At 37.2% G+C, this 16,301-nt stretch overlaps 2 protein-coding genes across 2 annotated transcripts; one reads left to right on the forward strand and one right to left on the reverse strand.

The window, feature by feature from the left end:
• The first annotated feature begins 85 nt into the window (after positions 1-85).
• LOC130723960 (probable plastidic glucose transporter 1) lies at positions 86-7,405 on the forward strand. The gene is made up of 11 exons (XM_057575110.1): positions 86-472; positions 761-961; positions 1,120-1,219; positions 2,159-2,271; positions 4,194-4,287; positions 4,366-4,522; positions 4,774-4,920; positions 5,009-5,082; positions 5,985-6,073; positions 6,561-6,675; positions 6,800-7,405. The coding sequence occupies exons 1-11, from the start codon at positions 141-143 to the stop codon at positions 6,980-6,982; spliced, it is 1,605 nt and encodes a 534-aa protein (XP_057431093.1). The 5' UTR covers positions 86-140; the 3' UTR covers positions 6,983-7,405.
• A 1,515-nt stretch (positions 7,406-8,920) lies between these two features.
• LOC130726196 (NAD(P)H-dependent 6'-deoxychalcone synthase-like) lies at positions 8,921-10,430 on the reverse strand. The gene is made up of 4 exons (XM_057577424.1): positions 10,036-10,430; positions 9,702-9,945; positions 9,423-9,599; positions 8,921-9,304 (listed from the first exon to the last, which is right to left on the reverse strand). The coding sequence occupies exons 1-4, from the start codon at positions 10,362-10,364 to the stop codon at positions 9,104-9,106; spliced, it is 951 nt and encodes a 316-aa protein (XP_057433407.1). The 5' UTR covers positions 10,365-10,430; the 3' UTR covers positions 8,921-9,103.
• Between the last annotated feature and the right edge of the window lie 5,871 nt (positions 10,431-16,301).

Raw genomic sequence — 16,301 nt, forward strand, 5'->3', positions numbered from 1 at the left:
TCTATCACATCTCATACTTTCTCTCCCTTACTTTTTCTTTTCTTTCTATCTCTCTCATCATTCCACCTCACACACCTCAAAAGAGAGGTGTGTGAGTAACATTATTCTTTCATTTTTTCTTCCATGTCCAGTCTTGAAGGATGAACTCAGTTCATTTTGTGTCAGCAGCAGCTATCATCACCACTCACTCTAACAACCCCAAACTTGTTTCCTTCTTCAAAACCAAAACCAAAACCAAAACCAAACCTTACTCCCTCAATTGCTCCTTTCACCTTTCCAAGCTCCAAGTTTCAGCGCTCAAGGATCAGCCTCCCAAGTCAGAGACTCATAATACTGCTTCAGATGATGATGAAGGTGCAAAACTTCCACTTGATGAAAATGGCGGAAAAAGTTTTGATCTTGGATGGTTCCCTGTTTTTCCTCACGTTCTGCTTGCTTCAATGTCTAATTTCATCTTTGGGTATCATATTGGGTCAGTTTCTCTTCCATCATTCCTGTGCTCAGTTCTTGATACAAGGGAATTTCTATTACTGCATAAAAGTTTCCATTTTTCATTGAGGAAGTGATGTTTAAATAGAAAGAAATTTGTGGCAGGAAGTGTTTCAAATGCTGAGAATTTTTTGTAAAGTATTCAACTTTTTTATTAAAAAATGGAATAAAATCTGTTTAATCTGATAAACTGTGGTGGTTTGGTTGTTCTTTTTTCTTTTCTTATTCTAGCCTCTTACATCTACTTGTAACTGGATTGCATATTTTACAGGGTCATGAATGGTCCTATTGTTTCCATAGCCCATGAGCTTGGTTTTGAGGGAAATTCATTCATTGAGGGACTTGTGGTCAGCATATTTATTGCTGGTGCATTTATTGGGAGCGTAAGCGCTGGTTCTTTGGTGGACAAACTCGGTTGTCGGCTCACGTTTCAGATTGATACCATACCCTTAATCCTCGGGGCAGTGATAAGGTATTATATGTTATGAAATTTGCTGGTGGTTTCCTTTTTTTTTATATTTGCATCTTGTTTATCATTAGGACATATTTTCCCATAGACTGCAAAAACTTTGATTTAAATTTTAGTTGCTTTGCTAGAAGAATTGACTTGTCTGTTCCAATTTGCGGCAGTGCTAAAGCCCAGTCCTTGAATGAGATACTTGGAGGAAGATTTCTTGTTGGTCTTGGTATAGGTGTGAACACTCTTCTTGTTCCATTGTATATATCTGAGGTACTTATTGATATCTGGTTTATATTTGTACTATGTTCTTTTCTTTTTATACAAGTATGATATATTGACTTATCTGATCTCTACGACATACACAGTATCATGGAAATAAAACTGGCTAGGATCTTATTATTGCTATCTCTCTTATCTTTAACTTGAAAGTGAAAGGATGGGGAATCTGAATATTATCTCTGATAATTCAAATGTGCCACCACTAATTACAATTAAATAGACCAACGTACATAAATCCTATTATTACAGCACTAAAATTAAGAAAAATCAAATGGGCCTACTGTGATGCTGATAGACCAATTGATTTTGGACTACTTATTCAGCCAGCTTCTGAGCATGTTCCCTTAGAGCTACATTGTGATGCAGATTGGATCTCCGGTCCTGATGATCGAAGGTCCGCATCATGATCAAAAATCTATTTTGGTCTGAATTTGTTATCATGGTAGTCAAAGAAACAAAATGTTATCGCAAGATCTAGTGTTGAAGTGGAACATAGAAATTTAACACTACAACCACAAAACGTGTGTGCATTCAGTCACTTCTAGGAGAACTTGAAGTCTCTATCTCCACTCCTACTGTTCATTGTGATATTCAAAGCACAATGGCTTTGTGTCGCCATCCTGTTCTTCATAATAGGACAAAACACATGGAATAAAAATTGTACTTTTTGTAAGGGAAAAAGTTCTAGCCAAGGCTCTGATGTTCCAGGTCATGAACAAGTAGCAGATATTTTCACAAAAGCTATTTCCAAGCTAAATATACTACTACATTGAGGGTTGGGTCATTTACTTCACCACCCTAAGTTTAAGGGGAGAATTTTAGATATGGCATACTTGCTACTTTTTTTTTTATATGTGGAGTAAAGAAATTTTAAAACATCAATAGCGAGTCCTTCTTTCTCATGTCTCTTCATTGTCAAATTTGGTGTAGGTTGCTCCAACAAAATATCGGGGTGCCCTAGGGTCCTTTAGTCAAATTGGCACTTGCCTTGGCATTATTGCTTCACTATTTCTTGGAATTTCTTCTGAGAACGATCCACATTGGTGAGTTTATTCGTTTCTTTCTTCTAGGTTTGTGGAATTGGTATTTATCTCTCTAATTTTGACTTGTGTTTGTTTGTATATTGGTATGATATTGATGTTGATAAACTTTTTTACTTATTAAACATACGTTGAGGGGTTAAACAAGGAAAAAAGTTTATTTGGTGAATGATGTTTAGGTTTCTCGAGCTTTTCATTAGAAATTTTCTATTGATGTGCTGCAATAAAATTCATAGGATAAGTAACTATTATAGTAGTTTACTGAGTTAGTTTAATAAGAAAGGAAGTTTGAAGAGGCTCATCTTTTGTTTTGGAAAAGAATTTAGAGTGGGAGAGAGCTGTGCCTGGAATACCTTCTGTATTATCAGATTTCTCGTGATTTGTGAATAAACACATTTTTTCTGGTATATTCTAATCCAATTTCTATCTGTTGAGAAGTCTCACGTTGACTCGAGATATGGCCGAGATAACCCTTATATATGGGAAGGTAATCCTCACTTCTTACTCTAAGCTAGCTTTAGGGGGTAGAGTTAGGCCTAACCCAAATTCTAAGATGGTCTCAGAGCTTATCCTAGATCGTTTATTGGAGATCACCCATATATGGGTCACGTGCAGATGTTCATTCCTGCAAATCCCACTCTCCAAATGTCCAACATTGACTAGAGATATGGTTAAGACAACCCTTATATATGGGAAGGCGATACTTATCTCTAATCTAGCTTTTGGGGTAGAGTTAGGCCTAACCCCAATTCTAAGACTATTAAATGGTATTAGAGCTCCAATCTTAGGGAACTAATAATTTTATGAAGATGATTCCAATATTTGATGGGAAAGGCTGGTGGTTGATCAAGCTAGAGTAGTATTTTGAAGCCATTCAAGTACTTGAGTAGGAGATGCTATCGGTTGTGACAACAGGTGAAGAACTCACCATAAAAGGATGACAACATTATAATACCATTACTGTAGCACTGAATAAGTTTTCGGAAATGAGGGGGAAGAGGCATGTGATAGCCATGGGACATCAATTCTTGGATATTTTCCGATTAATTCGCCACCATCACAAGATTCCCTCGACTGAAATTAGACATAGGACATTGATAGATTAACAATTTTGAGGCAACACTCAACCTTAATTATATTCATTTATGCTAATATTAGACTGTAAAGTCTAAACCCTGATTAAATAAGGAAACAAATCATGATATAAAAGGAAGTATGGAACTGTTCAGATTGTGTCCAGATTTGTTTTGATTAAATGTATAGTTTTCTTCCTTGTATATCATAATACCTAAATTTAGGGATTGGGGGAGCTGTCGCAGAAGCTTTGCCCTTTGTACAGAGATTGTTATGAACTGACTAAATGACTAGCGGAACGCTAGCTAAGCTAAAAAAGAGTATTAGTTCCCCAAATCAATAAGCTTTTTTTGTGTATAAATATTGTACAAGTCCTGCATGAAATACACAGAACATTTTCACTGTTTAGATTTTAGGGAAACCAGTCATTAAGGATAATCTAAGTGACTCTAAATTACTGTAAGATACAATTTAAATATTATAAGACATTTTTCATACAGTATAACACTCTTTCTATTATTTCAAATTGGACTTCATGAATATAGAGCCACAACCACAGGCTTGCCACCTTATTTCAATCAAGTTAGGGTGAAAGTAATGTTTTCTAACAATGGCTGTTAGACACGTCTGGGTCTGGAATTCTATAATATGTTCACTTTGCACTTGGTGGAACTGTGAAATACTTATGTGATGTTTATGGTAACAAAACCTACGGTCATAATAAATTCACATGGTAGTGGTTTTTGGGTCTTATTTGATTATGATTCTTCCGTCATTTGTAAGTTATACCTTAGGAACTATAGATTATTTTCCTAATAAAGCTTACATGCCACCCACAAATTCATATTCAGGTGGAGGACAATGCTGTATATTGCAAGTATCCCTGGTTTTATTGTTGCACTTGGTATGCAATTTTCTGTTGATAGTCCACGCTGGCTTTGCAAGGTAGGACTTCATTATTTCCTTTTCTGACAATTTATATACTTTTCCACTGTTTGTAAAGCATTACCTTTTTTTGCTCAGACTGGGAGAATAAATGATGCTAAAACAGTAGTACGTGAGCTTTGGGGAGCATCTGAAGTTGAGAGTGCAATTAAAGAATTCCAGTCTGTTAGCAAGAATGATGGTAGGGATTTGGACAGCAGATGGTCAGAGATTTTGGAGGAGCCACATTCTAGAGGTTGTATCAAGGTGGTTTTGACTGTTACTTTTGAACTGCATTATATGCATGGAAAGTTATTCTTTGACCTATCCCAATAGATTGAATATCATGTCAGGGGAGATGTAAGCACATCAAAGTTATAGTTTCTACTGGAGATGGCAATAAAACAGATCTCTCTTCTTTCATAAACCAGCATATATCTATAATTATGACAAGCACATGTCACTTGAAGCATAAATTTCATGATGGACTTTCATGTATGATTGCAGTTGCCTTCATTGGAGGTACTCTTTTCGTACTTCAGCAGTTTTCAGGCATAAACGGAGTTCTTTATTTTTCATCACTGACATTTCGAGATGTTGGAGTTCAAAGCAGTGCATTAGCAAGCTTGTTTGTTGGGCTAACTAACTTTGCAGGTTTGCAACATGCAATGCATTTTTTTCTCAATATAAATTTCTTCTATTATTCAGATTGTGATTGTTGTGTACTGATGTTTTTCTTCAGGTGCACTTTCTGCTTTATACTTGATCGATAGAGAAGGGAGACAAAAACTTTTGATTGGAAGCTACTTAGGAATGGTGAGTGTGTATAAGATGTCCATAACTTCTTTCACGGTTAACAACAACAGCAATAACAAAATCCTTATCCCACTAAGTGAGGTTGGCTATGGATCACACTACACCATTGAGCTCGATCAAAACTAAAATTTGTGGGATATTATTGACAGTGAGGTCATTTTTAATAATACCTTCCAATGTCATTTTTGGTCTACCTCTACCCCTCTTCACATGAATAAAGATCATACCCTTCTCACCGGTGTCTCCGAAAATCTTCGTGTACATGTCCGTACCACCTTAACTGGTTTTTTGCCAGCTTCTCCTCGATAGGCGTATTAGAATTTGGATTAAGGCTCTACCCCAAAAGGTAGCTTAGGAGTGAGGGTTGCTTTACCCTTTATAAGGACTATTTTGGCCATATCCTTACGTCAATGTGGGACTTCTCAACACACCCCCTCAAGCCCAAGGCTGAACAGCTGGAGCATGGAATTTGCAGCAATGAACATCTGTGGGTGGGCCATATACGGGTGTTCTCCTCTAAACGAATCTAGGATAGGCTTTGATACCAAATTATAATTTGGAAGCCCTAACTCAACCCATAAACTAGCTCAAGAGGTTAGGATTGTCTTCCCATATATAAGTGCTATCTTGGCCACATCTGTAGTCAATGTGGGACTTCTCAACAGAGTCTACCCTTCGTATTTTTTTCTTTTTTCTGTTATTTCACTTTTTTTCAGTGTATCTTCAGCTTCCTTCTATACTGAGTTGCACAAGACAGTATTAATATAAATAAAGTAGAGCTATACTTTAAGTTCCTACCCTGCAAGCACACACTCTGAATTCATTTAGATCTTGTTTCTAGTTTTAGAATTGCCTTCCTTACTTGATTATTACACATGACTTTTACTCCTGTTTCTTTGTAGGCAATGTCATTGTTTCTTGTGGTATGTGCTGTGATCTTTCCATTGGATAAGCAACTCAACGACAACTTATCAATAATAGGAACTATCATGTAAGCATTTACTTTCTGTTGCTCTTAGAATATAGAGCCTTTGACTTCTTTTTATGATGAATTAGTCACCTAAGCTTTCATAAGCAGCCCTTCTGGTGAACCGATTGAGTATTCCATCTTCAAGAGCAACCTAGCTTGTTTTTCCCTATTTAACTGTCTAAGGTGATAAAGTGCTTGTGCAAATTGAACTCTCTCTCTCTCTCAAAACACTTACATCTAAATAAATATGTTGTAACTTGTGTCACATATTTACAGGAAGTGGTGTTTTGGACATAATTGGAATTGGCTAAATAACTATATATGATTAGAGTAGTTAACTTACATCTAATTGGATCTACGTGGTAGATATCTGCTTCTTTATATTTTGGGCCTGTGAACACTAAACCCAACAACTATTAACATGACTATATATTATAGAACAAATATGTTTTGAGATTGTTTCCAGTATTTTGTGGAAGTAGATGGTTCCCTTCATACAATTTTACAGGTATATATTCTCTTTTGCAATTGGAGCTGGCCCAGTAACTGGCATCATTATACCAGAGCTTAGTAGTACCAGGACACGAGGGAAGATCATGGGGTTCAGTTATTCAACCCATTGGGTGAGAATTAAAACGTTATTTTTTCTTCTATTAAAAGCTCTTTTTTTTATCTGTCACTTCTCAGTTGGTACTTGTCATGAAACATTCCAGGCTTCTAATTTTAAATTTTATGCTTTATATCAAGGTATGCAACTTTGTGGTGGGATTGTTCTTCCTTGAGATGGTGGAGAAATTTGGAGTTGCACCAGTATATGTCAGCTTTGGAGCAGTTTCCCTGTTAGCCGCATTATTTGCCTATTACTTCATAGTAGAAACTAAGGGGCGCTCTCTAGAAGAAATTGAAAGGTCCTTAAACCCAAAAGCTTGACCATTGATAAATTTGTATACCAATCTACGGGATGTACATTGTACAGTATGAGAGTGTTTCTTTACGTGAGAATTGTGGGAATAAATTATGATCATTAGACCTAATCACGAATGGTCAATATTAAAATTCAAGTTGGTGAACAACCCTTCTCAGGGATATCCCCTTGCATGCATACCTGTAACTGAGGCTCTGCTGGTATCTCCAAGACTCCAACATGGCATTGGCGCCCTACCCGGCAGTCCAAAGGTGCTTTTTCTTTCTTAAAAAAAAGAGCTTACCTGATAAAGTACAAGATGCGGGAGACTGCTTTCATGATGAGATCCTTAACAATGTAAAATTCCAATAAACTCTGTAAATTTTTATTATCCATCCTTAACTGGTTTTACTTCTTATCAACCTATGGTGAAATTTTGATGTTTTGTATTTATAATTTTCAACAGTTTGCATGTTGTGTGTAATGTGTAGTATTTTCTTTTTTTTTTGGTGGTAAACTAGTTTTTTTTCCTTGAAATGATGTGTGCTCAAGATGTATCAAGTGGGTTCACCTAGCCTACAAATTTTGTGTAAGGTTGCACAAACTCACAATGTGATCACAACTTGACCTAGTTAAATAGTTAATTATTTTTTAGAATATATATTGAAGTTTGACACAAATCTTTGAGACTAGGCTAGGACCTGTTCCGGATGAACACTCAAGAAGGGTATAGGCCCCAAATCCTAGTAGAGAGGGTGAGGTAATAACCTAATCATTTTAGATAAAAAGCCAAAAGTCCTTGGGATTTCACCCAGAAAACTTTGATGGTAAGATGGGATATTGAACTCAGTAGCACCTTGCTGTTTCAAATATAGTCTCAAATTATTTTCTATTTCAAATTTTGGCGGGGTGAAGCTGAAATCCGGTTGCTGAAGTTTTTGTTAGAAAATGCCAGTTTTAGGGGAGATACGTATATTCTATACTAAAACTTTATTTGCTAATTTGAAGAAGCAGGTTGAGATCAGCAAGCAGTTGCAACTTGTAGGCCTGGGAGGTTGTGTCATGAAGTTTCAGTAAAACTTTTTTCTTGTGTTAAGTTGTGTCATTAAGTTTCAGTGTTTTTTTTTTAAACAAAATCAGTTGGCTTATGATTATTCCGATGTTGACTGGGTGGAGAATGCTCCCCCGGGTTTAATTGCTTTCATTCAGGCGGATGTATTGGGTTCTTTGAATTCTTAATATAATTTCGTTTTACATCAAAAAAAAAGTTTCAGTGTTAAAATTTTCAGATTGACACTGCCTAGATCCATTGATCAATAGTTAAGCTTCAGTTTAGTAATTTCCCCCCCCCCAAAACATTTTAAGGAAGTGTTCCCAAGATATTCCCTTCAGTACCCAACCCCCTTTAATTTAGCTTGCTTGAGGACCAGGGTTTATATTCCCCCTATAGTACAACTGCTCTGAGATTTACAATGCTAAGGTTGTAGTTTCTTCGGTTGAAAGTTTCGTTTCCCACTGATAATTGTTTGGAAATGGGGTTGGAAAAATAGTGAGTATATATAATAAACTTCACATTGTGTTGGTAAATAGCTTAGTAAGTTGGCTTTGCGCGCATGAGATTGGACTTCATTGGTCCAAAGCAGTGCAAATAACTTGTAAGAGGTAGAAGACAGATCCAAGGTTTAAATAGTATTGTACAAGTACAATCATAATATAATACAACACTATATTTTGTATTCTAGTAATTAATTTCTAAAATGATCCATTAGGAAGTTGAGGGAAATAGTGCTAATAGCAAGTTGTCACATGGGGTGACAATCATTCAATTTTAATACACAGCAAGAAACTGCTGTTTGACTCTTTTATTTTGTTCATTCTGCTTAGTATTGACTTAGTTCGTCATCTATAGACTGTAGTTGTTGAGATATGAAATTTTATATGTTCTTCATATAATACAATAAAAATTAAGTAAGAAGACTTGATCGAATTAAGATTGATAAATTGAGCAATTCTACATCATTTAGAATCAACACATAGATTACTGAAAATTACATTCTGAAAAGTGCATAGTCAATTCAGAACGTTTACAGCTTAATTTATTCAGAGGAAGTAGCAATATCCACTTAAAATATAGGTTGAGTGTTCATTCATTCCTCATCCCAGAGATCATTAAGAAGAGGCTTGGTTGGTCCTTTGATGAGCCTATCTTGATGGATTTCACTGATTTTCTTGTAATCATCCTCAGTCAATGACCAATCAAAGATCTGCAAGTTCTGGTTCATCCTCTCCTTGTCATAGCTCTTGGCCACAAAAGTTAATCCTTGTTCATATAACCATCGAAGACAAATCTGTTAAAATAATGTTTAGAGATTAATTTTCTGAGCAGTAATTACATTAAAACACATAAGGACTTATAAAGAACATATCTCCGACCAATGTGAGACTTTTCAACAATATTAAAGATACCTGAGCTATAGTCTTGCCATGAGCATCTGCCAATTCTTTGAGTATGTCATTGTCCATCACTAGATTTTCTCCCCTGCTTGCACCCTTCCTCAGTGGTGAGAAAGCAGTTATGACAACACCCTTTTCCTTGCAAAACTCTCTAAGTTTCACTTGTTGCCAACCAAGGTTAACTTCCACCTGTTTGGATTCATTAATTAGTTAATTAAGATCTAACAGCTTAATCAATGATTTCTTTCAAATTCAAGTGAAATAATGTTAAACTAATTATTAATTAATTACTTGATTGACTGCAGGTGTGATGGTAGCAAAAGAGAGCAATTTTTCAAGCTTCTTGATAGAGAAGTTGCTGACTCCAATGGCCTTGGTGAGTCCAAGTCTCTGGCATTCCTCCATGGATGACCACACACCCTTCATGTCAAATTCCACAATCTCTGATACTTCAATTGGGTATTTGACTCCTCCTGGTTGAGTAGTAATAGGCCAGTGGATCAAAAAGAGGTCTAAGTATTCAAGTTGAAGTGTCCTGCATATATGGATAGTAACATGAGCATTAATTCATGTAGAATTAAATATAGATTAAAATGAAAGCATTTGTGAAATGATGATCACTCACCTTAGAGATTTCTGAAGAGCAGGAACAATGAGATGAGAATGGTTGTCAGTGACCCACAGTTTGGAAGTAACAAAGAGTTCATCTCTGGAAGCAATGAGTCCAAGTTGAAGTGCTTCTGCAATGGCTTCTCCAACAGACTTCTCAACTCCATATGCAGCAGCAGCATCAAAATGCCTGTAACCCTGCTTGATGGCCTCAAGGACTGCATCTTTTGTGCTCACCTTACTGGCTGCTTCCGGCGCGGTGCCGAGCCCCATCACCGGCATCCTCCGTTGCCCGGTGGAGGATTGGAGAACTACTTGAGGCACTGTGGTGGTGATGGCGGCCATGTTTATTGGATCAACTATAGGATGATGAGATAAGAATGAATGCTAACTTGGTGTTGTGAACAAGAGGGTGGCCATGACTCCTTTTTATAATAGGATTGCACCAATAAAATATAGTCACTTGTGGTAGACTGTATTAGGTGGGTGGCATTCCTAGTTCTTTGACCATCTACAATTCTACATCATGGCGGCTGGTCTTAGTAAATTGTAAGAAAGGAAAAAACCACTTTAAGTTTCCGAGCAATTTGTAATAGAATATGGGTCAATGGTCATGTCTTCAATTTTAACATAACTACTAAAACTCATTTGATAAAAGAACAAATAAAGGAGAGGCAAACAAAATTTTGGCAAGAAGAGTGACATTTGATACAATATATGATGTTATATTTAAGTAACAAGAAGAGTGACATTTGATACAATAGATATTGTGATGACTTTCCATCCAATATTTAAGTAAAATAATTAGTGTTCACGTAGGGGAACTAATTCTAGATCCAGAGCTCTTAAAGAGAGCGTCCAAACCTAACTCTTTCGCTATGATCATGAACATGAGCATTACGAGTGGTCCTCTTGTTGGAAAAAGACATCATGATTGAGGGCCTGCTAAATGTGAGATGACTCACCAAATAGAGAGTCGCTCGCCAGATAGGAGTCGCTCACAGGTCATGGAGTCATTAACCAGGTTGTGGAGGCGTTTTCCAGGCTGTGGAGTCACTCACCAGGCTATGATATTGCTCGCCAAGTAGAGGAGACAACCTCGATCAGTGCACAAGCCGATACCGAGTCTAGAGCATGAAGATTAAGTGTGTCTGAACAGCTCACTATGTTCTCAATACACTTTGATGTCATCTGAGCGGGTCTTGGCTAGGTCACAAGTCCACTTTGGCAGGGATGATAGATGAGTCGTTCTATTGGAGAAGTAGAAGATGATGAGGCTTCTTATGCATCTACTTTGGCAAGGATGATAGATGAGTCGCTTTTATCCAGATTTTGCTCCTCTGGAAGCTATTAGCAGGTTGAGAGTTGATCATTCACAGACTTTGTCGGTGTTTTCTCCAAGTATTAATCGGCTGGGTATTATAGGAATTGTCTTTAATGAAAACTCTGTGGGTGCTGTTTCGGTAACTCTTATGCGTAGTCTCGTCTTTAGAGAAGGGAAGATTGTTATGGCTTCTTATTTTGACAGTGGGCTCCCTTGGTCTTTTTTGAGATCTTCCCTCGATGTCCTCTTGATGGATGCGTTTCTTTGTCGTTTATTCTATGGTTTGCTCTCTCTTCGACATCTTCTACCTCCAGGTGAGGTGGTTGATGGGCAAGTCTATCGGGCTGGCTCGATTCATCCATGTTTTGTTGGTGATGAGCTTGATTTTTATTCCTCTCGGCCTGAGTGTTTGGTCCCATTTTAAGTTTGTGGGTTTGCCCAACGTCAGCTCTTGGAGCTGGCAGATGGTTTGGATGCGCCGTCTTCGAAGGCCTCTATCCCTGATCTTTTACTACTCTTTCTCGTAGGAGAAGACATCCTAAAAAGGTTAAGAGAGGTCGCAAACCCCGCCAGATGCCCCCGATCACTTGTGTGGATTTGGTTGCGGTTGATGGTAGAGGCCCTTCCTCAGATGCGATCATGCCCTCTGTTCATCCTGCTCCATTGGATTCAGAGAGTGCTCTGGGTGGTTGTTACTTGACGCGGGCCAAGAAGGCGTGGATGGTTGGCAAGCTTGTGGGGTGTGCGTTTGCTGGTGGGCACGATGCAGCTATCCGTGGCCTGGAACAAGAAATGGAGGAGTGGTGGCCGCCCTGAGTGTTGGGGTTGTTCTTTGGTGTTGGTTTTTGGCTTTGGTTTAGATTTTCTTCTTTGGTTCCTTTGATCTTTTCTTTGTTCAAGAGGTTCTTATTGTTTATATGGTGGTTAAGCGTTGTGTATTCTTAAGGATGGTTGGAGTTTTGTTTTTATTATCATATTATCCTACCAGAGCTTAGTTTCTTTCTTCTTTATTAATATATTTGGACTTCAAGAGTGCATTCTATACGCAAAACTTGATTTGTAATTGTATTAAGATATATTTGTTTTTTGTTACATATTTTTGGATTAGAACGGTACGTACTTTAGTCTTTTTTCATACAATAATATCCTTATATGCGTAATTTTGAGCTTAACATAAAATATTATTTACTTTTTTTAATCAATCAACTGGGAAAAGTCCCCAAAGAAAACCAACCCAAACAATTAAAATTAAAACAAACTAGTCACCTCTTTTTTTTTTTTTGACAGGACTAGTCACCTCTTCTATACATAGTAGAGTTACCATCTAAAATATGGGTGAAGGGTCACTTTCGTACCTAAAGTTACAAGCGTCGGACCTATTAGTCCCTATTCTATGGAAATGTCGCCCGTAGTCCCTGATGTTGCAAAACGTCAATCACGTTAGTCTCTGAGTTGGCTCCCGTCAGTTAACGTTAACGGGAAGGGTGATTTGGCACGTTATGTGCCTAAGTGGAATTTCCACATGATTTTAAATATTGGGAAATTTTTGAAAAACTTAAAAACTTCAATTTAGTCCCTACCCAAAATTCCCAAATCATAAAATCTTCAATCTCACCATCATCTTCTTCCTCCTCACTCTCAAGCTTTCCCTGTGTTCTAAAAAACAATAAACAGTAGCAACAAACTTCAGATCAAACGATTTGAAAATAACAACACTAATATACCAACAACATCAACCTACAAGATTTCAATTTGTTATAATGGTCAAAATGTGATAGATGGTGCTCAAATTTATCTTACCATGTGGATGAGATGAAAATGTTTAACATCTAACTTATGAATTAAATAAACGTTGGTCAAAAGATTGACACTTTCATAGAAAAATTTATTATGGACCAGTTTTTGGTGGTCTAAACTTACACCACTACCTGTTGACCTGGTACTGGGGGTAATTTTGTATTTTTTGAAATTTTGAAAAAACAAATAATTAATATAAAATAGAATGATTAGTGAATGTTAATTTATGATTTAAGCTAATATAGTTCATCTCCCTCACCAAAAATCCATGATATTCATCACTTCATCTTCTTCTTTTTCATCATCATTATCATGGATCCATGAAAATATCAACAACAACAAACCCAGTAACACACATAGAGACAGCTACAAAATCAAAAATTGATTTTATTCATCAACTTTTTAACAAAACAAAATTGATTTCCAAGAAATAACATAAGAACCCAGACTCATCCTCCACACCTCACGCGCCTCCACCAACCAACTCACGAGCCTCCACCCAAACGCCAAGAAATCCACCATCCCACCAGATCTGCCCCTCCGATTCCGACCTCGCCTCATCCTCCGCGGCTGCCACCCCCTACCCCGCCGCCGATGCTTCTCCATCACAGACCTAAGCTCAATCTCCATCCCTAACAGACCCATATCAACAACACTCAACCTCCCGTGTGGCAACTCCAATTCCCCATCCCCACCGCGAATCCGATCTCCCACGGTCCCACCATGCTCCTTCTCCTTCTTCAACCTGGGTTTTCATTGCTTTTGGGTTTCGAAGCTGGAGCAAGGTCGAAACTTGAACACCACCCAGGTTAGCAAGCATCGTGCATAGGGTTTTGGGTTTGGTTGATTTCTGGATCGATTGAAACGTTGTCTCCTCCTTCGACAACGGCGGTGCAGAGCTCTTCTACCAGTCCAACGCTCGTTGATGATGGCGGAGTCCACCTGTTTCTGAATAGATCTTTTGCTATTTTTGCAAAAGATCTTTGTTTATGTAAGATCCGGTTTCTTCTAGGTTATGGGTATTTATAGTTTAGGGATTTTTTGGTCTGCTTTGACATGGGTTTCAAATAGAAGCAGTTCTGAGTCGGTGATCGAAGTAGACCTGCAAGGAACCGAAGCAGCTCGCAAAGCGCGAGAAACTGAACATCTGGGTCGGTTTTTGGGGTTGGATATTTTGTCTCTTGTCCATAACAACATCGAGATATAACAGGGAGTTGAATTGCTCTTCTTTCTGAATCTACCCATAGTCTGAACCAAGTTGGAATCGTTCTATGGATTTGATGGGGTTTCGGTGGTGGTGGTGAGAGATAGGAGGGGGGGGGGGGTTGATGATGGTGGGTTTCTGGGTGAAGAAGATTTTTTGATGATCTGGGTTGAAATCATAAATTTGATGCAATAATTATTTCTGTAATTGAGATTCAGGAAGGTTGTGGGGGTAGTGGTTGTTGGGTGGGAGGAAGTAAAGAAGAAGATGAACTGATCCAATTAGCTTAAATCATACATTAACATTCACTAATTATATAACTAATTATACTATGATATATTAATTATTTTATTTTTGAAAAATTACAAATTACCTGCAAAACCTGCAGTAGCAGGTCAAAAGCAGGTGGTGCAACTATAGACCACAAAAAAGTGGTCCATAGTAAACGGCTCCCACTTTCATGCTTTAATAAGAGAAAATCATGTAATGCACATGTGAGACAAGTGAAGAGAGATCAAACAAAATGAGTGACACGTGCATATATATCAAACAAAATGTGAATCTCTCAAGTGCAATAGATTATGGCATAGATTATGCAAGAATTGAATAATTTCAAGTTCTTTCTTCTAAAAAATAGTTCTCACTTATAACTCTTTTAGTATGTTATTATCTTTAAATTTTACAATTAGTATCAAATACTCTTAGATTTATTGTCCCTCGGGCCAACCCGGTCCCGTCCTACATAGACCCGTCCTAAATTGGACCCGCATATTGTCGGGTTGCTTCGGGTCTAGGGACGGGTTAGGGTCTAAGAATTGACCCGGTCAATATTTAGGGCCGAGTTAGGGTTAACCAAAACTCGTCCCAACCCATCCCTTGTACACCCCTATTGTTAATCATGTGACTGAGGTAATAGATTCAAGTTTCGAAAACAATCTCTTGTGTAAAAAATAGGATAAGGCTGCGTACAATACACCAAAAAATGCAATGAAATATATTTAATTTTAAGTAAATATTTTCACATTTGAGACTTTTTTAAGAAGAGAAAAAGAACGATGCACCGACGGTGTAAAGTTTTTTTACACCGTCAACCAATCAAATTTCAAGGATGAGCTACATCAATTAATGAAACTAATAAAAAGAGAGATTTTCTCACATCCTTAAAATCTGATTGGTTGACGATGTAAAAAAACTTTACAGCGACGGTGCATAGAAATTAAACTCTTTTAAGAATAAAAAATTCACGAAAGGAAGCAAATGTAATTTTTTTTTACAGGGAGGGGCCAAATGAGATATTATGATTGCAATTAATCTGCACAAGCACAACCAATACCATGCTGTTATGTCGGCTGTGTTTAATATTGCTACAGTTTCCTCTTATTCGCCATTATTTTATAATACATTTTATTTCACCATGTCTAGATTGAAAGTATCCCTTAACAGCAGAAAAAGTTTGTTAATCAATTCATGATTTGTTCATTACTAATGACTGTCGCAGTGTGTTTTCCCTTCCTTTATTTGTTCTTTTATCAATTGATATTTGATGATAGCTATATCAAAATAGTAGCCCATATATTCCATTAGAAATTGCTCAGAATCATCTTGGACCGATAATGTTTTGTTTACATATATTTTACACCTCTACCTATATAATTTATTTATTATAAAATTTTTATTAGATTGAATGGTTGATTGTCCAAACAGAATTCAATAAAGTGAGTATAATCTCCTCCAATATTACATTGGACCTCCACCTATATAAATAAAGAAAGAGAAAAAATAATTGATATAATATGCCATTAACAAGAAATGTTAAGGGATAGAAAGACTAATTTGTGGATGTGAGATGGAGATAAAGTGATTTGTGTGTTAATCATTACACAATCTTCAAGTGGTTTTTTCCTTTCTTACAATACCAAGACCAGCCGCCATGGAGTAGATGGTCAAAGAACTAGGA

Source organism: Lotus japonicus, chromosome 6 (assembly GCF_012489685.1).
Source record: "Lotus japonicus ecotype B-129 chromosome 6, LjGifu_v1.2".
In the NCBI taxonomy this organism is placed as follows: domain Eukaryota; kingdom Viridiplantae; phylum Streptophyta; class Magnoliopsida; order Fabales; family Fabaceae; genus Lotus; species Lotus japonicus.